Source organism: Gobio gobio (assembly GCF_949357685.1).
Source record: "Gobio gobio genome assembly, chromosome: 1".
Taxonomy (NCBI): domain Eukaryota; kingdom Metazoa; phylum Chordata; class Actinopteri; order Cypriniformes; family Gobionidae; genus Gobio; species Gobio gobio.
Genome location: NC_137097.1, coordinates 54,602,144 through 54,624,992, shown reverse-complemented (window position 1 = coordinate 54,624,992; position 22,849 = coordinate 54,602,144). Strand labels below are relative to the sequence as shown.

At 42.4% G+C, this 22,849-nt stretch overlaps 1 protein-coding gene across 38 annotated transcripts in view; it reads left to right on the top strand.

Annotated features, from left to right (window-relative positions):
- ighd (immunoglobulin heavy constant delta) overlaps positions 1-22,849 on the top strand; it is a 784,237-nt gene that overhangs the window by 253,997 nt on the left and 507,391 nt on the right. Inside the window, exons 1-2 of one of the 38 annotated variants that reach the window (XM_079830399.1) lie at positions 7,835-7,908; positions 8,012-8,324. The exons of 33 other annotated variants lie outside the window; for them this stretch is intronic. Coding sequence is in view for 2 of the 5 variants with exons in the window: in XM_079830414.1 (XP_079686540.1) it covers positions 7,860-7,908; positions 8,012-8,318 (356 nt within the window). In the remaining 3 variants the exon portion in view is untranslated. Of the gene's footprint in view, positions 1-7,834; positions 7,909-8,011; positions 8,325-13,113; positions 13,293-13,388; positions 13,693-14,522; positions 14,603-14,713; positions 15,012-22,849 lie in introns of those variants that run through there. 4 more of the 38 variants (XM_079830414.1, XM_079830385.1, XM_079830417.1 and 1 more) reach the window with 4 other exon arrangements.

The following is a 22,849-nucleotide window of genomic DNA, read 5'->3' as shown; positions in this document are numbered from 1 at the left end:
TACATCTTCAACAGTAAAATTAGATTTACTTTACTATTTACTCTCTTTCTAAAAACCATTCCATTACTTGTTATTATTAAGTAGCCTACTTTCTAAATCCCATATCAACCTCGACCAGTTGAACAATATAAAGATAGACATGAAACTGCTCATTTAATTCTATCAAATAAATTATATAAAATTGCATAAACTATTCTTGAACTAGCCAAAATATTTAAAGGGTGAAGGTTACATTACATTTTAACATCAGATGTAAAATTTTGATCTGACTTAAGAGGACACAGATACGACATTAATACATTTAAAAATACTGTTCATCTCTGGCTTTATTGCTCAGTGTTATTTCAGGGTTTTAATTTTCTCTTTACTCTTTGACTAGGCTAGGCATGTTGCATATTAATTTTTCTAGGAACCTCAAAGTATATTTTCATTTTTGTGTATTTTGTGCTACTCTATAATTATGTTGTAGTTGAGGTTATTTGAAGCGTATAGGGCCCAAACATAAACTCAGGCCCAGGGCCCAGTACCCTGATTCTATATATTTGTGCTACTGCTTGTAATTTGTTAATTTGTTCTTATTTAAGTACTGACTGTTTACTTATCTTAATATTTATTGAATTACTAATACTTTTTTTGTGGTGGGGCCAGTGCAAATCTTTGCAGGGCAAGTAAAAGAACCTGTAGAAAAGCTCCTTTGCAATGAGCCCTGCAAATATAGAGAGTTCCTTTCAAGACCTGCCTCTTTTGTTATAAAATTAAATTTTGTTACGGGGAAAAAATCATGTTAAAAGTCTGGGCCCACCAGGAATTTCAATTGGCCCACCCTGCATCTCTAAGCTGGAGCCGGGCCTGATTGGAGGTAACGACCCATTTGTAGCATTTCCACTAGGTTCTTGAAGCCCACAACAAAAAGACAACCAGTAAAAGGCAATCGTCTGTCGTGCAAGCTGTGTCTACAAATGTTTTAACCAAATTTGAGTATCCAGAAATAGGATTCTGAAGTTTTTTATATGTATGTACTGCTGCATTATATATATATATATATATATATATATATATATATATATATATATATATATATATATATATATATATATATATATATATATATATATATATATATATATATATATATATTTAAATTTTTAAGATTGCACCACTGCTTTGCAGGTAAAAAAATGGGACAACTAAAAATAAAATAAAAAAGTATGCAAATTAATAGACACATCTTTGCTGAAATGTATTGTGCTGTTGTGTTTGTTGTTGTTAACAGGCATGCTTATTTTCTCTGCCTTAGGATTACAAGTGTCCTGGGACAGGTGAGGGAGTGGGAAACTTGGCCATGATTTGTCCTCATGGATGAGGTGTTGGGACAGGCATTCTAACAACCCAGGTAGTAGGCCTCACCAGGCCTCCCTGTAAGCGACCAGTCAATTAGCACGAATTGCTTTCAGGTAGTAGGCCTCACCAGACCTACAGGAAGGCGAGTTCAACAAGTATGCCACTTGTTATCAGGTTGTAGGCCTCACCAGGCCTCCCTGTAAGTGGTTTCCCAGTGGTACTTTGTAGGCCATGTGCTCCCCTCGCTGAGGGTCGCCATGAGTACTCAGCCTCCTGAGGCTGGTCAGACGGCTGCAGGCTTCTTGTGAGGCTCCCAATTAGATCAGTCCGTAGGCCTGTCCAGCCTCCTTAGCGCTTTGAAAGGTAAGTGCTGACAGCCCAGTGTGACCTGAGGGAGAGTGGTTTGGGCATTTCATTTGAATTTGCTTGTTCTGACAGTTGTCACCACCAGTGGGCATGCACTCCCTTCAGCTTGGTGGCGTGGGTATATTGCCTCCCTGTACAAAAACATCATCATATTACAAATTATATTTGCTCCAAAGAAATTGTGCTTTTGCAGCACTTCAATCTGATATTTGCTTCAAGTTCTTCATGATTATATGGTAGAAATGAAGTGACAATTCTTGCAAATAACGTTTAACCCTTTGAGCGGTATTGTACCACAGATGGGATAAAGGCTGAATCCCACGAAAAGTCACAAAGCGTTCTTAATACAAATATAAATGTCCCACAAATGTAGAAGGGATTTTGTATAGTGACTCATCAACAGTGCCATAGATCTTAATATAGCATCATATTTTAAAGCTCCACCCAAATGTAAATTACGTAATATACAGTATTTCTACCAGCAGTATTCAGTCACATTGTAGCAGTTGGTCTTCCTGCATCATTTGAAATGGCAGACATTCCATTCTTATTTTTTCTCCTGTTGTGCTTTACTAGTATGTATCTCTATTTCTTGTTATATTACTAATGAATTCTGGCTGTGTTTGATACTGTGGACAGGTCACTATAACTTTCAATTGTTTTAGGTGTTAATGGTCAGAGCCTGGAGTCCATCCCATCAAGTTCTGTTACCAAAAAGCCTGGAGAAATTTTGAACCTGTCTTGTAGAGGATCTGGATTTGATTTTGGACAATACGGCATGCACTGGATCAGACAGCCAGCAGGGAAAGCATTGGACTGGATGGGAGTTATCTGGTATGATGCCAGTAAAACAGTGTATGAAAAAAGTGTTGAGGGGCGAATAGAGATCACCAGAGATAATTCAAACAGCATGGTGTATCTGAAACTCTCTGGTCTGACATCAGAGGATTCAGCTGTTTAATACTGTGCAAGACATACACAACGATGCAACAAAGCACTGGGCTGTACAAAAACATGTCAGGGAGGAAAATGGAGAGAATGGGGGAAAACTGCAGATGACGCTGGAGCACAGTACAACTTTGATCCAAAGAAACAGACACACCTTCTGCTTAAGGATAAAATACATAAGCTATGAGCTTTATAATAATATAAACTTGATCTTGACTGAAAATAACAAAATTGATCAATAATTAATTTATCATGAAATAAAAATGTGTTCTACACTGTTCATGTCACAGACCATATTAAAATATAATTCCTAATACCACAGTACACCCATCATTACTGGAGTGAAGTCTCCTTTTATCGATTATATAAATAGTGGCCAATAAGTAATCTTCAGGCAGTCTGGAATAGATATTATTGCTGATACTGTCATCACTGAATTGTTTATTTATTGATCCATTCTCATGAAGCTCATGACTATGAAAGCTTGACTACATTAACCTCATATTATAATGCTAATAGTCAGTGTTGGGGAAAGTTACTTTGAAAAGTAATGCATTACAATATTGTGTTACTCCCTTAAAAAGTAACTAATTGAGTTACTTAGTTACTTTTTAAGAAAAGTAATGAGTTATGTTACTTTTGCGTTACCTTTGCGTTACTTTTTCTCACCTGGTCTGGGCTTGTTTTTTTGTGTTTTTTTTATAACAAAAAAGTTCTATTTTGTGCAAATGGAAAGATCTCTTCATACCAAAATATAAATAATAAGCCTCAGGCTGAGGTAAAAATGCAAATTCACGCATGAACAGTAGAGGGCGCAGCTGTGCTGTGCTGCCATAATGGAAGAATAGGACGCAGGAGAAACATTTTTTTACCAATAAAAACTAAAAATATAGTAATTTTTGCTAATGGCTTAACTGAATCATCAAAGGTCAGCAGCAAGACATTGGTCAATAAAGGTAGATTAATATATATATATATATATATATATATATATATATATATATATATATATATATATATATATATATATATATATATATATATATATATATATATATATATATATATTACATTTAATTATTGGAGGTTTGCATTGTACTCTGATTTTGCATTTGACTGATTTGATTAATTTTGAGGAGTACTGAATCTTTATTGTGTAAGTGAGATAAATAAATGCTCACATTTAGTCTAGAACTACAATAACCATCATGTTTACACACAATGCCTCTGCACTTACACTCAACATGGGGACAGGAGAGCTGTCAGTCAAATAAATGTAAAAAAAAAGTAACTCAGATATTTAGTTGTAAATTTGAAAAGTAATGCATTACTTTACTAGTTACTTGAAAAAGTAATCTGATTACGTAACTCGTTACTTGTAATGCGTTACCCCCAACACTGCTAATAGTGCACGCTTGATGTTTCTATCTGTAAATTACTAAAGTATGTGTTGTATTTCTGTGTCTGAGATCAGCGTTTCTACTTACTGAACAATCAATGTATGTTATTTCAAGATAAGTATAATGAATCTGAAAGGCCTTAGATATCAGCATAGGTAGCAAGGTACATTTTTAGCGAGAATAATAAAAACGTGTACCTCTTTAAATAATGATAATGATTACTATTATTGAAACAACAGAGATATATGGAGACAAGAGTGTATATTAAAAAAAAGTCACATTTACTGATGCGTTCCCCCTCAGGAAACACCTGTGTTTGGTTATTGCCTTTAGGAAAATAAGTGAATTTGCATGTATAGTTTCACAAGATTTGTTTAAACTCTTCAACTGTAATAAAACATATGGGAAACTACTAACACACATTTTGTTAAAGTAGTATCTACTCACTCAAACATAAATGGAGGACAGTATGATCGAGAAATGGTTATTTTAAGTCTTCTCAGCAAATTATATCAAAATCAAATTATCTGACCCTGATGACTGTAAAATAATTTTTGAAAAGATCATATGGTTTATGTTTTTAATTGAAATACTGCCAATTAAACTAAATCGAGTGTGACGTTTCAATAAAACTGGAGATGTTTAATTGCACCTCACTTGTATTTCTGCCTTCAGCCTCTCAATCTCCCTCCACTATGAGGTTCTCTGAGGGGTTCTTATGTTGCCTTTAGGTTGATAAGAGCTGTATCCACTTTGACTTGTTCCACTGCTTCCTGACCTACTATCAGAATAATTATTGGGGTTTTGATTTTTGCCATTCAATGTCGTCAAAAGATAGTTCAGAGGAAAAATAAGTGGCAAGATTATGAGAGACTGCTGAGGGAAGCCCAGAAAAATGATGGAAGTTTCCAACACCCATGAAGACTAAGAACATGGTTAGAGAAACGACTGGCACAATCACGGCCGCTGTGTTGGTCCTACATGTACACTGCTGTATTTCTGAGCTTCCACACTGTCTCCCTCATACAATTTTTGAAAAGATCATACAGTTTATGTTTTTAATTGAAATACTGCTAATTAAACTAAATAGATTGTGATGTTTCAATAGAACTAGAAATTATTAATTGCCTCAATTTCTGCCTTCAGCCTCTCAATCTCCCTCCACTATGAAGTTCTCTGAGGGGATCTATTTATATTGCCTTAAGGTTGATATGAGCTGTATCCACTTTGACTTGTTCCACTGATTTCTGACCTTTCGGGGGTTTGATTTTTGCCATTCAATGTTGTCAAAAGTTGTCAAAAGATAGTTCAGAGGAAAAAGAAGGGGCAAAATTATAAGAGACTGCTGAGGGAAGGCCAGAAAAATGATGGAAGGTTCCAACACCCATGAAGACTGAGAACATGGTTAGAGCAACGGCTGGCACAATCATACATCTTGTTGCTTTAAAAAAAATAGAGGAAAACTTAATTGAGTAAATTTAAGTATAGACTAATATGTTGTTCCAGAAAGAAACATGTGCTTGTCTCTCTTACCTCTACCAAACATGTCAAAGTATTGAGACCAAGACACAAGTGAAGTTATTAAACGTAATTTTGGGAGGAGTAGGCCCATCTAATCTTCCAATTAATACCAAGGTATAAAACCAGCAGCTTACCTCTTCCCATTTTTAGTTCCTGCAGCATCCCTCCTCCTCCCCTGCTCCTCCTTTTGTACAATTTTGCCTGTTATAGGAGGGTAATCGGAGCTCGGGTAGAATATCCTCTCCGAGCCCCTCTATAGCAGACAGCTAGCCAAATCTGTTTACCACTTTCACTAAGATTATATGGGCACACAAACTCGTGAAGCCGTTTTAAAAAACAGTTCAGTCAGAGGTCAGTTGCGGGACGCAGTTCCTGCATAACCCCTGGGTCGGAACTACCCTCGTGCAATTCCTTGAGCGCTTTGGCCTGGTAGACCTGCAGGAGCGCCATGGCATGCAGAGAAGACGCGGCTTCTCCACAGGCTGTGTAGGTCTTGCCCGTTAGGCTGGACGAGAACCTACACGCCCGGGAGGGGAGACGTGGATGGCCCCGCCAGTCGGAGCCAGTCTTAGGACACAGTGGCATTGCAACCAACCGTTCCACTGGAGGGACCTCCACGTAACCCTTAGCCGCGCCTCCATCGAGGGTAGTGAGGAAGGAAGAACTCGCTGATCGTGAACGAGCGCTGTAGGGCGCTGTCCACGATTTCGTGAGCTTCTGATGCACTTCCGGAAAGAAAGGCCCTGGGGCGGGGCGCTGAGAACCAGCAGGGGCCGTCCCGAGATACCAATCGTCCAGCCGCGAGGGTTCGGGACACGGTGGAGGGTTCCACTCGAGCCCGACACTCGCGGCGGCCCGGGAAAGCATAGCCGTGAGCTCTGGATCAGACTCGGGCAACGGTGCCACACCCGAAGGGGGCAACGCAGCCGAATCCTCATCTCCAGAGTCCATTAGCTTGTCCCCCGATGCAGCTATCGATAACATATCCTCAGCAGGAGCCCTGAAAGAAACGGGCGGCCCCCCATGGGAAGGACCACCGCGATCTTCCGGGAACTGCGCCGGCGCAGCGGAGGGGGGAGGGGCCTGAGCAGCCTGTTGACTGGGCGGGGGTGCCCTGACCGTCACCCTCAGATCTCCACCAAAGGCATCAGCCAAAGTAGCAGCCCTCTACTTTGCAGCGGGAGGACCACTAGATCGGGGGATGCGCAATGGGACTCCACCCCTTTTGAGGTATTGGAGCCTAGACCGTAGCACTGCGATGGTCATGTTCGCGCAGTGCGAACATGAGTCATCCACGAAAGCCGCCTCTGCGTGCTGAACGCCCAAACACGAGAGACAGCGATCGTGTCCGTCAACTGGGGACAGAAACCGACGGCATCCAGAAACACACGGTTTGAATGACATCTTGAAAAAGACGCAGGGTCAAACCGTGTTGCTCTTTTAGTGAGAGAGAGAGAGAGAGAGAGAGAGAGAGAGAGAGAGAGAGAGAGAGAGAGAGAGAGAGAGAGAGAGAGAAAACCACTCCGTCAGTGCCGAGGCACGCAAGGGAAATGGCCGCGGCTCACAGCAGTTCAAAGGTGCAAGCCCGCTGTGAGCACTCAGAGAAAAAAAGCCCAGCAAGCCGTGAGAACAGCTTTTCGTCCTTTTCTTCCTGGTCGTGACCACCGCTGCAGGGCACCGTCACACCAACACTGGAACACTGGAAGCAGGTAAAGATCTTCTCTCGACTCGTTTGTAGAAAAAAAACTCTTCGTAGGAACACACAGATTACTGCAATGCTCGGCTCCAAAGTTGAAAGCGGTATGCGGCACTTCCACTTCCTTATTTATATCCGCAAACGCGGGGCGGTGCGTGGAATGCGTGATCGCATGCCATGACCATCTGAAAACAGATCCCAATTCGTCAGTCAGTTCCGACGTACGTTGAACGTGACCGACTGAAAGGGAACTGTAATATAACCTTGATCTTGACTGAATATAACAAAATTTATCAATAATTAATTTATTATGAATTAAAAATGTGTTCTATACTGTTCATATCACAGGCCATATTAAAATATAATTTCCTAATACCACAGTACACCCATCATATACTGCCAACATTGTGAAACAAATGTAAATAAAAAAATAAAAAAATCCCATTATACAAAATTATATATAAAAAATATGTAGATACTTATTTTGTGGGTTGCGTATGCAGAACTATATGCAAATATTCCTCTTCCTCATATTTATTTGAGTGTTAAGATGAAAAGAAGCAGCTTGCTCTCTCACTTCTCAAACCATGGTCTCCTCATCTCTCTGGTTGTTTCTGCTGCTAGCAGCTGTCTCTCGTAAGTCTTCATAGTTTCTATAATCCTTAGAATAAAAATTACTTGTGCTTACACAAAATGTTTCCATGTCTCTTAACATGTCAGGCCATATTTATTTCCCCAGGTGTCCGGTGTGTTGAACTGACCCAAACTGATTCTATGGTCTTAAGGCCTGGTCAGGTTTTGACACTGTCCTGTAAGGTCTCTGGATATTCAGTGACTGACAGCAGCTACTGCACTCATTGGATACGACAGGCTGCAGGAAAAGCTCTGGAATGGGTTGGATGCATATGTGGTAGCGGTAACACATATTACGGTGATAAACTGAAAAGTAGATTTCAAGTTACCAGAGACTCTTCCAGCAGCACAGTGACTCTACAAGGACAGAATATGCAGACTGAGGACACAGCTGTGTATTACTGCGCCAGAGAGTCACTGTGACACAGAGCAATTACTGCCTTGTTCAAAAACAGCATTGACACTCACCACACATCATTTCAGTTCCAGATTATATTCAATGTTCAAAAAATGGCAGCCTATATTTTATCCTTTGAAATTTGTTAGTAAAAGTTAAAATAGAGATATTGATAATCCTCATGATAATTGTTTTACAAGTGAATTCTTGTCACATTTCAGAAGAGGGTGCACTGTTCACACATGCAGTCAAATCATGGTAAATACAATCTGATGATTCTCTAGATCTCCCTTTCTACTTCTAACACATTCATGATAGTGAAGTCTCCTTTTCTCGATTATATAAATAGTGGCCAATAAGTAATCTTCAGGCAGTCTGGAATAGATACATTTGCTGATACTGTCGTCACTGAATTGTTTATTTATTGATCCATTCTCATGAAGCTCATGACTATGAAAGCTTGTGTAGCAGACTTCAAGTGGTAATCATCAGGGCACCATGGAAACACGACCACACACACGATTGAAGTGATGGAAACACGAAGGGGTTTATTCACCTTAAACAGAGTAGTGAGGCACAATTAGGGACATACCAGAAGGCTTAAGGCTTAACGTTACTCTCTCTCGTTCTTCCCCGTCTGCATACACCATGCGTCTGAGCGCGAACGCTTAAAGGAGAAGCGATAACTATAATTCAACATGTAGATAATAGCGCTAAATTACCCCAGCACTCAAAAAACAATTGGAAGTTAAATAACACATTTGAAAAATTGACATCCAAACATGTTATAAATTCAGTGAAATACACATATAAATGTACTAAACTGATTGAGAAAACTACTGTGTGCATAATAAAGTTATTTTTTACACAAACAGTCTCATTGTGTGAAAATATACCACAAGACATTTAGTATGTAATTACAACTATCAAGTTAGAATCACAAATTACATAGTAAACAGTCAAATAAATGATCACAAATTGAAGAAACATACCTTAAACAGAGTAGTGAGGCACAATTAGGGACATACCAGAAGGCTTAAGGCTTAACTTTACTCTCTCTCGTTCCTGCATTGAAAGACACACGTGGAAATGAGGCTCTAACTTTAACGAGGTTAAATGAGCCACTTACAAGGAAAATCATTGAATCATACTCATACCATAGCTGTCAACCCTCCCGTTTTTTCCGGGTTACTCACGTATTTTAGCTCTTTTCCCGCTTTCTTCCCGTTTCAGTATTTTCCCGTAAAATATCCCGTATTTTTACGTTCTGATTGTGTTAACTCAGAACACGCAACTATCTGTTTTAGTGCCAGAAGACGCGAATGAGAAGTCGCGCGCACTGTGAGAAAATTTGTCCGTGCACTCATCCTAGAGCGCGCACACGTCTCTCAGCGCGCAAATATTGAGTTCTCTTTCAAGTCTTGCTCTTGAACGGACAAACTCACGCAAAAAGTATGTCAACATGTCCATATTGATGATGAGTATTCTAGCAGACATAGTCTGTATATGGCTTAAGTAAACTTTATACAGTCCAGAAAAGACGACGAATATCCGAGGTCTTAAAGGGGCAGTAGCCTTTACAGCTGTCTGTTTAATGTCAAACAAAAGACAAGGGCATCACTCACTGCTCTTGATTGAATAGCTTTTGTAAGTTTAATAGGATTAATATTTAATTTATACAGTCAAATATGCAATGTTATTTTACTTTTGATCAATTTCTCTAGCTGAAAACTAATGTTAGACGTACCTGAAAAACCTGAAAAGCATAGTTTATTTTATTAGTATCTTTGCTCAATAGTATTTATTTGTGCTGCTGCTTGTATATAAATGATTTGTTCTTATTATTTTCTTTTTTTTTATTTGACAGTAGTCCTTTTTCCCCTGAACATAGCAAATACTGAACCGTACCGAAACGGTGAACCTAAAACCGTGATACAAACCGAACCGTGAGCAATCTGTACCGTTATACCCCTAGCGTAACGTATGATAAAATGACTGAAAAAAGGTTGGGAAACACTGGCTTAGGCTACTATCGAAGAAGAAGAAGAAGAAGAAGAAGACAGTTGCAGCCGCGGGCGGGAGGAAGAGGGAAAAAGTAGCGGGAAGTGAACTTCAAGTAGAGTATAGTAGATCAGTGTGTTGTGCAATGATGGATCAGGACGCTGACGGCCAAAATCAAAATATTTTGTGTAGTTATAAACTCTTTAGACTCTTTTTTTTTAGTTTGTGGGTAAGAATCGTGTAAAAAAAATCCCTTATTTTGTGGATGGATTCCGGGAAATCTCCCTTATTTTCAATGTTCAATGTTGACAGCTATGACTCATACACATTATGACATAACCTCTAAACAGTGTTTCAACATCATAAATAAAGTGATTTCGTTACAGAAAATCTGTTAATGCAAGACAAATAAGAGAGAGAAAAACTACCTACTTCCCCGTCTGCATACACCATGCGTCTGAGCGCGAACGCTTAAAGGAGAAGCGATATAATTTCCTTTGGTGTCTCGCTAATTAAGGCCCCACATACAACAATTGATAGGAACTCTTAATCGGAACCACTGAAAATAGTACATTGAAAACAAGTTTTGCTGAAGTTAACAGTTTGTACTACATTTCTTAAAACACAAAGAGGAATGTCAAATAAAACTCAAATGTCAAAATTGACCGGCTACACTTGACTACATTAACCTCATATTATAATGCTAATAGTACACGCTTGATGTTTCTATATAAACTACTAAAGTATGCGTTGTATTTCTGTGTCTGAGATCAGCGTTTTTACTTATTGAACATTCAATGTGTATTATTTCAGGATAAGTATAATGAATCTGAAAGGCCTTAGATATCACCATAGGTAGCAAGGTCAGTTTTTAGCGAGACTAATAAAAACATGTACCTCTTTAAATAATGATAATTATTACTATTATTGAAACAACAGAGATATATGGAGACAAGAGTGTATATTAAAAAAAGTCACATTTACTGATGTGTTCCCCCTCAGGAAACACCTGTGTTTGGTTATTGCCTTTAGGAAAATAAGTGAATTTGCATGTATAGTTTCACAAGATTTGTTTAAACTCTACTAAAGCATATGGAAACTACTAAAACACGTTTTGTTAAAGTAGTATCTACTCACTCAAACATAAATGGAAGACAAATAACTGTCTTCTCAGCAAATTATATCAAAATCAAATGATTTGACCCTGATGACTGAAAAATTATTTTTGAAAAGATCGTACGGTTTATTTTTTTAATTGAAATACTGCTAATTAAACTAAATTGCTTGTGATGTTTCAATAGAACTGGAGATGATTAATTGCCTCAATTTCTGCCTTTAGCCTCTCAATCTCCCTCCACTATGAAGTTCTCTGAGGGGTTATATTTATATTGCCTTTAGGTTGATATGAGCTGTCTCCACTTTGACTTGTTTCACTGATTTCTGACCTACGATCAGAATAATTTCGGGGGTTTGATTTTTGCCATTCAATGTTGTCAAAAGATAGTTCAGAGGAAAAAGAAAGGGCAAAATTTGCTGAGGGAAGCCCAGAAAAATTATGGAAAGTTCCAACACCCATGAAGACTGAGAACATGGTTAGAGCAACGACTGGCACAATCATACATCTTGTTGCTTTAAAAAAATAGAGGAAAACTTAATTGAGTAAATTTGAATATAGACTAATATGTTGTTCCAGAAAGAAACATGTACTTATCTTACTTACCTTTAACAAACATGTCAAATTATTGAGACCTAGACACAAGCCGTTTAAAAAAAAAAACGAGGTTTAACACAGAGCAGCACATGTGGTCCTTTTCTTTTAAATGTCACCCTCACATAGATGACTTTAGGTGAAACCCCCATTATCAGACTCTGAGAAGTTATTCATTTCAACTGCTACAGTTTCTCTGGCAGAATCTTGTAGGGGAATCTCGTTTATGTTTTGATGCTCCATTCTGTTCACAAAAACGAAACAGCTGCGTCATTCTGTTGCGTGTGTGCATGTGTTCTCTTCTATTGCATACAGTTCTTGGTAACACTTTCATTAACAGGGCATGAATAACCATGTACTAAACCCCTTATTAATAGTTACTTCAACATGAACTCATGATTAGTGAAGATATGAAATGTTCCTTGTAGGTCTGCCAGATAACCTCCCCCGAACCCTTAAAAGAACTCCACATTGTGACCATCTTGGGGCGTTCTGGGAACATTACTAAGTGACGTTCTTGACACCAGCAGGGATTTTCTGAAAACGTTCTGGGAATGAAACATTTATAGCGGGGTAATTAATAACAACAAATTCTTCCATTGTTGTTTTCAGATGGAGTTTACAATGTTGAGCTCACTCAACCTCCATCTATGGTTGTGCAACCTCAAGAATCATTTTCCATCTCCTGCAGGATTTCAGAATCAAGCTATTGCATTCACTGGATATGTCACTGGAAAAGCACTGGAATGGCTGAAATATTGTTGCAGTAGTGGTAGCAATAATATTAAAGACTCCATAAAAACAAGACCAGTTTCACCCAGGATATGTCCAAAAACACAGTGTTTCTACAGGGAAAGAATTTTCAGACTGAAGACACTGAAGACTGTGTTTTACTTTGCAAGAGACGCCGTGACTAAACAAGAACAAAAACCTGAACATCCATCCATCTTATAATGCTTTAAAATATAAAAATACATTTAGGCAACATGTCAAAGATGTTTTTTTTTTATTTGCATTTATCGGGCCCATTATAATTTTCATAGTTCCACAGTTTTTTGTATCTTATATATATATATATATATATTACAAATGTCTGTTTTTCATACACAAAGGCAACAAGCAATGACAGACTGGGGGAGGAGCTCATGCAAAACTGTGACGTATATTTCCCATAAGTTGCATTGTAGTGTGTCTGTGTTCACTGACTGGTTTCTGTAAACGAAGATCAATCAGCAATGACAACAATAATCAGTTCACTCCTGTTATTACTAGCTTTACATGGTCTGTAATTAATTCCTAAATAATAATTTATGAATGCATATACATATTTAGAAAGTTTACTTTTAGCTGACTTTTCCATTTTTTCCTCTCCCACAGATATTCATTGTCAGACCTTCACTCAGTCTCAGGCTGAGGTAAAAAGGCCTGGTGAATCTTTTCGGCTGGTCTGCACATCCTCTGGATTTTCATCCAGCAGCTATGCTGCTGCTGTGGTGAGGCAGACTCCTAGTAAAGGACTGGAATGGGTTGCATATATCGGCACACACAGTTCTCCTATCTACTATTCCCAGTCAGTCCAGGGAAGGTTCACAGTGTCCAGAGGTGACTCCAGCAATCAACTGTACCTACAGATGAACAGCCTCAAGACTGAAGACACTGCTGTGTATTACTGTGCTAGAGAGTCACTGTGAATGAGTTCAGGGTCAAAGCAATACAAAAACCACTTCCTTTCCTGTTGACTTCACTTGTGATCAGATACTGTTGTATTTCCAAGAGGTGGCACTCTTGTCACGCAGTCTTATTTGACTGTTTTGAGCATCACTCAATTAACTTTTGTTTTCTTTGCTTTCTTTTTACGTATACGATTGTTTTTGCAAAATCCACACCTATTACATTAATCAAAGCTGATAATGTACAGATATATATATATATATATATATATATATATATATATATATATATATATATATATATATATATATATATATATATATATATATATATATATATATATTAAAAAAACTAATAAATAAATACAGACCAAAGTAAAAAAGAAAAATCCAGAAACAAATAAAAACATTTACTCTAAGACTGCTGATTTAATGTATTAAATAATGTAAGAATATATAATTTACTTCATGCATCATTCAAACATTACTGCAAACGTCAGGACTGTGATGAGATAGTTATCCTGTAGGCTACAGAATGTAGCTAAAAATAATCTTTGAATAATATTTTTTAACTAGATTTACTTTCAGCTGTCACCTGACAGGTAAGTTTAGATCTTAACAAAACAAATAAACAAACAAACAGTCATTGACGTAAAAAAAAAAAAATTCTTTCCAGTTTTCTTCATCTGTTTATGTGGTCACAGATCTTGTCTTCTTTTGTGGAAAGCAATTATGATCTACTAAATTAATGACCAGCCGCAACATCTTGGACATCCGAAGAGCTGTATGCAAATTCTCTACTTGCTCTCTGTACAAAAGAGGAGTATCTGCTTTGTGGATCAGTATGAGTACTAAAGCTGCATTCACTTCAAATCATGATCCTCTCCTCAGCTCTACTCCTGCTGGCAGCAGCTGCATCCTGTGAGCTTCACTGATGGTTTATTTCAACTAAGGGAATTAAATAAGCTTCATAACTGTCAACAGAAGTTTTGAGTCACAATTAATAACACATTCTTCCATTGTTGTTTTCAGGTGGTGTTTACTGTGTTGAGCTCACTCAACCTTCATCTATGGTTGTGAAACCTCAAGAATCATTTTCCATCTCCTGCAGGATTTCAGAATCAAGCTACTGCATTAACTGGATACGTCAAACCACTGGAAAAGCAATGGAATGGCTGGGATATCTTTGCGATGGTGGTAGCACTGGTACTACAGACTCAGTAAAAAACAAGATCAGTTTCACCCAGGACACGTCCAAAAACACAGTGTTTCTACAGGGAAAGAATTTTCAGACTGAAGACAAAGCTGTGTATTACTGTGCAAGATACACGCTGACTGAACAAGACACAGCTCTGTACAAAAACCTGAAAACATTTATCAGATATACATACTATCATCCATCCATCCATCTGTCCATCCATCCATCCGTCCGTTCCGTCCATCCATCTAAGTATGAACATGTAAATAAAGCTGATGTTATTCTGTTGTTTGTTGATGTTTTTAACATTAAAAAAGGGAATATGTCTCTAGAGTCTCTTAAACTCCAGAGGCTAAAGGGACAGCTGTAATAATACGACTCTGCCCATTACTACACAGTCCTTTACCCACTCTCACCAGAACACGTCACTGTTTACCTGTTTGAAGAAATAGTTGGTTACACATGTGCCAACTGTAACAAAATACAAATGCTATATCAAGAAGTGGTACTATGAAATGAACATCAATTGACTCCACTGACTCCACAGTTTTTGCTAATTCAGGGTTTTAATGCAAATTAGCCGATGTCAGTTTCATATTTAAACAACTACACTGTTGAGGTGAGGACTCACTAGTTCTGCCTTGATGTAAATCATGTTCACTTTGTATCTCTTGCTGTTGCTGGCCGCAGTATCTGGTAAGTATATTCCCTGAATAAAATAAACTCTTTTCTTAGTGTAACTAAATACATAATCCTGATTATTTGTATTTTTCTTTTTGGTTTATCCACAGGTATTGTGCTCACACAGTCTGAACAGTCAGTAGTTGTGGCTCCAGGTGGTTCCCACAAACTGACCTGTGCCTGCAGTGGGTTTTCTGTTAGTGGCACTAACGTCTCGGTTACGACTGTAACCTTAGTTCCCTGATAGGGAACGAGACGCTGCGTCACCGCTTTGGGAACGCCTCTGCGTGATTGCGTCGTGAAGCACGTATGTCATCAGTCCAATAGAGAGACGGAACGTCATAGGCGGGTGACGTCATAGACCCGGAAGCTATAAAGCACACCGGCAAACACACGCCGTTAGCTTCTGAAGAAGGCCTGAAACAAGGCGCTTGCGGGCATGCGAGGAGTATGGCCGGGTGACGCAGCGTCTCGTTCCCTATCAGGGAACTAAGGTTACAGTCGTAACCGAGACGTTCCCCTTCAAGGGAACTCGAGCTGCGTCACCGCTTTGGGAACGAGAATACCCACGTCCCCATGCGAGTCTGGATGCCCGCCTGTAACAGCTACGAGGCGAGCACCCGAGACCCCGGAGTAGCAGAAACATCTAGTTCATAGAACCTGACAAAAGTATGCGGCGAGGACCACCCCGCCGCATCACACACTTCCTGCAGGGAGGCCCCTGCCAAGAGAGCTTGAGAAGCAGCCATACTCCTAGTGGAGTGGGACCGAACAGCCAAAGGAGAGGGCTGTCCGGCCGCCACATAAGCCAGTGAGATAGCCTCGACTACCCACTTGCTCATCCTCTGCTTTGACACCGGACCCCCACGGGATGGAGGTCCGTAGCAAACAAATAACTGATCAGTTTTCCTCCACAGGGCAGCTCTGTGGACATAGGCGTCTAAGGCACGAACTGGACAAAGCAGATTTAACTTTTCCTGGTCTGACGTCACAAAGGGAGGAGGACAGAAGGCCTGGAGCACAACAGGTCTCACAGGATTAGTGAGGACCTTAGGAATATACCCAGGCCTCGGAGAGAGAAAGGCCTTAGCCATACCCGGGGCAAACTCCAAGCACGAGGGTGCTACAGAGAGGGCTTGCAAGTCCCCAATTCTTTTAAGAGAAGAAATAGCAAGAAGAAAAATTGTTTTGAAAGTGAGAAATTTCTCAGAAACTTCCTCGAGCGGCTCGAAGGGAGCCTCGGAAAGGCCTCGAAGGACAATGGATAAGTCCCAGGCCGGCACCCTGGTGCGCGTCACAGGTCTCAGCCTCAAGGTACCACGGAGGAAACGAGTTACTAGAGGGTGTCGCCCTAATGAAACTCCACTCAAAGGAGTGTGGTAAGCAGCTATGGCCGCCACGTACACCTTTAGTGTGGAGGGGGCTAACCCAGCAGAGAATCTCTCCTGCAGGAACTCCAGCACCACGCTCGCAGGGCAGTTAACTGGATCCCGCAGGTGATCTCGACACCATAAGGTGAAGAGTCTCCACTTTAGGTAGTAAAGTTTCCTCGTAGAAGGAGCTCTGGAGTGTAGAATGGTCTCAACAACCTCAGTTGAGAGACCGGAACTTATGAGCTGGGCCCCCTCAGAGGCCAAGCCCACAGTTTCCACAACTCCGGGCGGGGGTGAACAAAAACTCCGCCCGCCTGAGAGAGAAGGTTCTTCCTGAACGGAATCTCCAGGGGAGAGCCGTCGAGGAGAGACACCAGATCCGAGAACCATACCCGGCCCGGCCAGAACGGGGCTACTAGAAGGAGACGGGCCCCGTCCCGGCGCACTCTCTCTAGAACTCCCGGAAGCAGAGCGATCGGGGGGAAAGCGTACAGGGGCAGCCTCGGCCACTCCTGTACCATCGCATCCAGTCCGAGAGGAGCTGGAGGCGACAGGGAGAACCACAGATGACAATGAGAGTTCTCGTGAGTGGCGAACAGGTCCACTTGGGCCCTGCCAAACTTCTCCCAAAGGAGCTCCACCACATCGGTGTGGAGTCTCCACTCCCCGGGCCTTGGCCCCTGCCTCGACAGGATGTCTGCTCCCACGTTCAACCGCCCAGGAATGTACATAGCCCTGACTGACAGCAATTTTCCCTGAGCCCAGAGGAGGATAAGGCGCGCCAGCTTGTATAAGCGACGGGACCTCAAACCCCCCTGATGGTTGATGAAGGAGACCACCGATGTGCTGAGTGTGCTTTTTCGCACAAGCACATGATGGCCCCTGAGATGCGGCAGGAAGTGCTTCAGAGCCTGAAACACCGCCAACATTTCCAGGCAATTTATATGCCACGAACGCTGGTGCTCCTGCCACAGACCCTGGACCGAGCGACCACTCATGGTCGCCCCCCAGCCCGTCAGGGAGGCATCCGTGGTCAGAGAAGTACGCTGACACGGTGCCCCCTGCGACGGGCCCTGGGTCAGGAACCTGGGGTCCTTCCACATAACCAAGGTGCGGAGAAACCGCCGCGTTGCCTTGATTACGCGAAAGGGGTTCCCCCTCGGGGAAAAACCCCTGGTCTTGAGCCACCACTGTAGCGGCCTCATGAACAGCAGGCCTGAAGGAATAACGTTGGCCGCGGCTGCCATCAGACCCAGCAGTCTCTGAAACTGCTTTACAGTGAGCGGCTGGCCTAGCTTCACCCCTTTCACGGCTGAGAGGATCGACCCCACGCGAGGCTCCGACAGACGAGCCTGCATAGCGACCGAATCCCAACTCACCCCGAGAAAAGTGAACTTCTGCACAGGAGAGAGAACACTCTTCTTGGAGTTGAGCCTCAGCCCCAACCTCCTCATATGCGCGAGAACAACATCTCGATGCTGAACCGCGAGACGCGCTGACTGTGCTAGTATCAGCCAGTCGTCGATGTAATTGAGAACGCGGATCCCCTGCAAACGCAAGGGGACCAGAGCAGCGTCCACACACTCCGTGAACGTGCGGGGTGAAGGGACTAAACCGAAAGGAAGAACTCGATATTGGTACGCTTCTACCCTGAAAGCGAACCTCAGGAACTTCCTGTGCTGCGGAAGGATGTAGACATGGAAATATGCATCTTTGAGATCTATCGTGACAAACCAGTCCTCGGACCTGATCTGAGACACGATCTGTTTGAGTGTCAGCATCCTGAACTTGAGCTTTGCCACGGCTCGGTTCAGGACGCGAAGATCCAAGATGGGGCGCAGCCCACCATCCTTCTTTGGCACTATGAAGTACCGGCTGTAAAAGCCTGACTCCCTGTCCGGGGGGGGGGACCCTCTCTATAGCCCCCTTTTGCAGCAGAGTCTGTACTTCTTGAGTCATCACCAGAGCCTGCACCGGGTCCACCATAGTGGAGAGGACCCCGTTGAAGCTGGGGGGACGGCATCTGAACTGAATCGCGTACCCCAACTTTACACATCGCAGGACCCAACGAGATATGTGAGGCAGATTTTCCCACTCTGACACAAAATCTACTAAGGGAACCAGTCTCTCGAGGCTGGTCTCTGATGTACTCTGCACCGCGAGTGCAGCGCCCTGAAGCGGCAAACCGGCAGGGAACGACTGACTCGACGGCATAATTTCCCTCCGAAGAGGGTGCGGGCCATCCTCGAATGACCCGCGGGGCCCCTCCGCGCCCCGGCACTCGGCCGGGGTTGGCGGACTGACCCCGTGATGGTACCGCGGACGCACGGGTACCGTGTACAGCGGTAAGCACCGTGCGCCCACGGAGGGGATCCGCCTCCAGGAACCTGTCGGTAACCGTGGTGACGGCGTCACCGAACAGGCCCTCCGGAGACAGCGGCGCATCAAGCAAAAAGCTCTTGTCCCTTTCCTTGATATCCGTAAGGTTCAGCCATAAATGCCTCTCCGTGGCCACCAGGGCTGCCATAGAACGGCCGACGCATCGGGCCGTCTCCTTGGTGGCACGGAGAGCGAGATCGGCAGTCGATCGAAGTTCATTAATAGTATCGACTCCGATCTCATGACTTTCACCCAGGTCTCTTAGTAGATCAGCCTGGTATGCCTGCACGATAGACATCGTGTGCAGACACGCGGCGGCTTGACCTGCTGCCGAGTATGCTTTGCCCTTAAAAGATGATGTCACTCTAAGAGGTTTTGTGGGCAAAGTCGGAGCCTTTACGGTCGACGCAGACTCAGGTGACAGATGGCTCGCAAGCGTCTGTTCAACCCGAGGCAGCTGACCATAACCGTGTCTCTTATACCCCGCTATATTGCTATAAACAGACGTTTGCGGGGTGAAAATGCGTGCAGACACGGGCCGCTTCCAAGACCTCGACACCTCGGTGTGGAGGTCCGGAAAAAACGGCAGACTCCTTCGAGGAGGCTGAACAGAGCGCGCGGGGAGAAAGCGCTCGTCGAGACTGCTTTTTACGGCAGCTCGCTCATGATGTTTATGTGGCCAGTCAATGTGTAAACTGGCCACCGCTCTGCTCAGCACCTCCATGAGCTCATCACTTGCAGGGGAATGAAGTGACGAGTCTCCACCCCCTGCATCGATGCTACACACATCAACCTCCTCGGAGGAAGATAGCTGCAGTATCGCGGCCGCTCCCCGGGCGGGAGAAGCCGCAGAGCGGGCTCCCGATCCCAGAGAGGCAGCGCTGGATCTGGCGGGTGAAGGAAGAGATAGGGCGGGGCCCGTCTCCATCCCCTCCGTCAGATCCTTTTGCGAACCCCACGACATGAGTCGCCGCTGAGCCTCAGCAGCAGCGGGACCCGTGCCGTGGGGAGCGTTAACCGGGACGCCCTCCTCGAAGAGCGCCCGGCGGGATCGCAGCACGCGAAGAGGCAGAGCCTCACAATGCTCGCAGCCGGCACCCTCGAGTGCCGACTGCGCGTGCTGCTCTCCCAAACAAACAACGCACATCAAGTGTGTATCCCCGTTCGTGATAAAGCGTGAGCAGGGAGGAACACACTGTCTGTAACGCTGTTCGCTCGTCATACTTTTTTTTTCTCTTATCAATGTGGTGAGAGTGCAAACGAAACAAAACAGTCTGAACTCAGACACAACACAAAGACACTTGGACAGATTTACACAGAGCGCTTGTTGAAGGCAACAGAAGCTAACGGCGTGTGTTTGCCGGTGTGCTTTATAGCTTCCGGGTCTATGACGTCACCCGCCTATGACGTTCCGTCTCTCTATTGGACTGATGACATACGTGCTTCACGACGCAATCACGCAGAGGCGTTCCCAAAGCGGTGACGCAGCTCGAGTTCCCTTGAAGGGGAACATGTATTGGATCCGTCAGGCACCTGGAAAAGGACTCGAATGGATTATTTATTATTATTCAGATTCTGATAAGAGCTCAGCTCAGTCAGTGCAGGGCAGGTTCACAGCCTCTAAGGACAGCTCGAATTTATATCTGCACATGAATCAGCTGAAGACTGAAGACACTGCGGTGTATTACTGTGCAAGACACACTGTGGAAACACTAATACTGTTCAAAAACACAAGCTGAAAAAGTGGAAGAGCCTCTGATGTGACATAAGGCTGTCTGAAGTGTTTTGAATGTACATACATTAAATACAAAAATCAGTTACTATTAAAATGATTCCTTATTTCAAATCATATTTGTTCAACTCAGTAAATCAATACTGATTAGTCTTTCCACAGTATGTCTCAGTAATATAAGTATATCTGTTCAGTTTAGCCTACATTCTCTTATATTTATAATCAACTGAATTTTTTTTCTAATAATCCTTCTTTCATAAAACTTCGTTACCTCTATTCATTTGCAACCCATTCTCACTTCCAAGGCGTCAAAATCCGAAGCATGGTCAAGTTAGTGCCTTCCACGTCACAAAGAAGACGCTAAAGGCACTCCTAGGCGTCACTATATCGAAGCGCTGGGTGCTCCATTCATTTAAGTTGTTTACCCAATTCGTCAGATCAAGAAGCATTTTATTCTTTGCATTTGTAAAAGCAGACATGATTTTATTCAAGGTTACTTTTATATTTTGGAGCAGCTAACCCAACTCCTACCCTAAACCTACCCACTACTAAACAATATAAAACACGTAACAGGCAAATAGAAGTAGGACTGTCACCCTACAGTCACATGTAGGCCTATTTATTGCAAAAACTGACCAAAAACAGTATGGCTATAAAAGTATTAACTCATGTTGCATTCCAAGTCTTCTGAAGTCACATAATGTCTTTATGTAGGCTAAAGAACAGAGTTGATCTTAATGTTTTAATCGCTGAGATGATGATCCCGCCGCTCCGTGAACGCACTCAATTGGCTTGTTTGAGATGCGCCTCGCCTCGCCTGAAATTCAGCCGAGACTAGGCGGCTGCAGTGAGGGGAAGAGTGAAACAAGTGCAAATTCACACTTGTGTGCTTTGTTGATGATAAACGAAATATCATTTAAGTTCTGTTACTTTTATATGAAAATAAATGTTATGAACAAGACAACCAAATTGTTGTTATTTATTTCCATTCGAAAGACGTGTTTATCAATCATTTTTACTTTAATTACGTTTAAAAACAATTTAATTATGTTTTTATATATTTTTTTATAAATATGACAACAATCACATAACCCACAGAGAGTTCGCACTGTCAGAGAGTTTGGGAATATTCACACATTTAGAGTTTTAAAATCAAACATTTAAAAAAAGAACCACACATCACGGTTGTTTAAACCAATAAGCATTAAGCTGTGTCGTCAGCAAGTCGTTTCCCATCATGCTTTGATCAGCGCAGTCGTGGAGAGCAACTGCGCCCGACTGCATAATCCGACACGTCCACCTTGCCATCGCGAGAGTTTTTTGACACGTCAGCATGACATCAGAGCAAGTCGAACCACGTTCGGACACATTTCTAACTGGCATGCATCTCGAGGTGATCACCGGTGATCGGTTCTGCGCAGATTTTTGCTAATCTCAAACAAGCCTATTCATATTTCATTCAAATAATACATGACTCTTTAGCATGACCAAGCGGCAACCTCCCGCAGTTTCTCTTGAAGCCAATACGGAAGTGCCATATACTGCAATTCATCGACTGGCTGCTAGGGACATGCTCCAGAAGGGAGTAGAATCTCATTGAGCCCCATGTTAAAATGCCCAACTTTACAGCAGATTAAAACATGTTTACAGCCTGGTACAAATTGTGGTTTCGGTCTATACGGCTAATTTTGCCCTTCATGACAACTGTGAGGGGGGTGAATTTTCGAACTCATTCGTTTACATTATATAAAGCATTACAGTTCTGCATAATTAAGGGCGTGGCCACTTCGAGTGACAGGTGGATA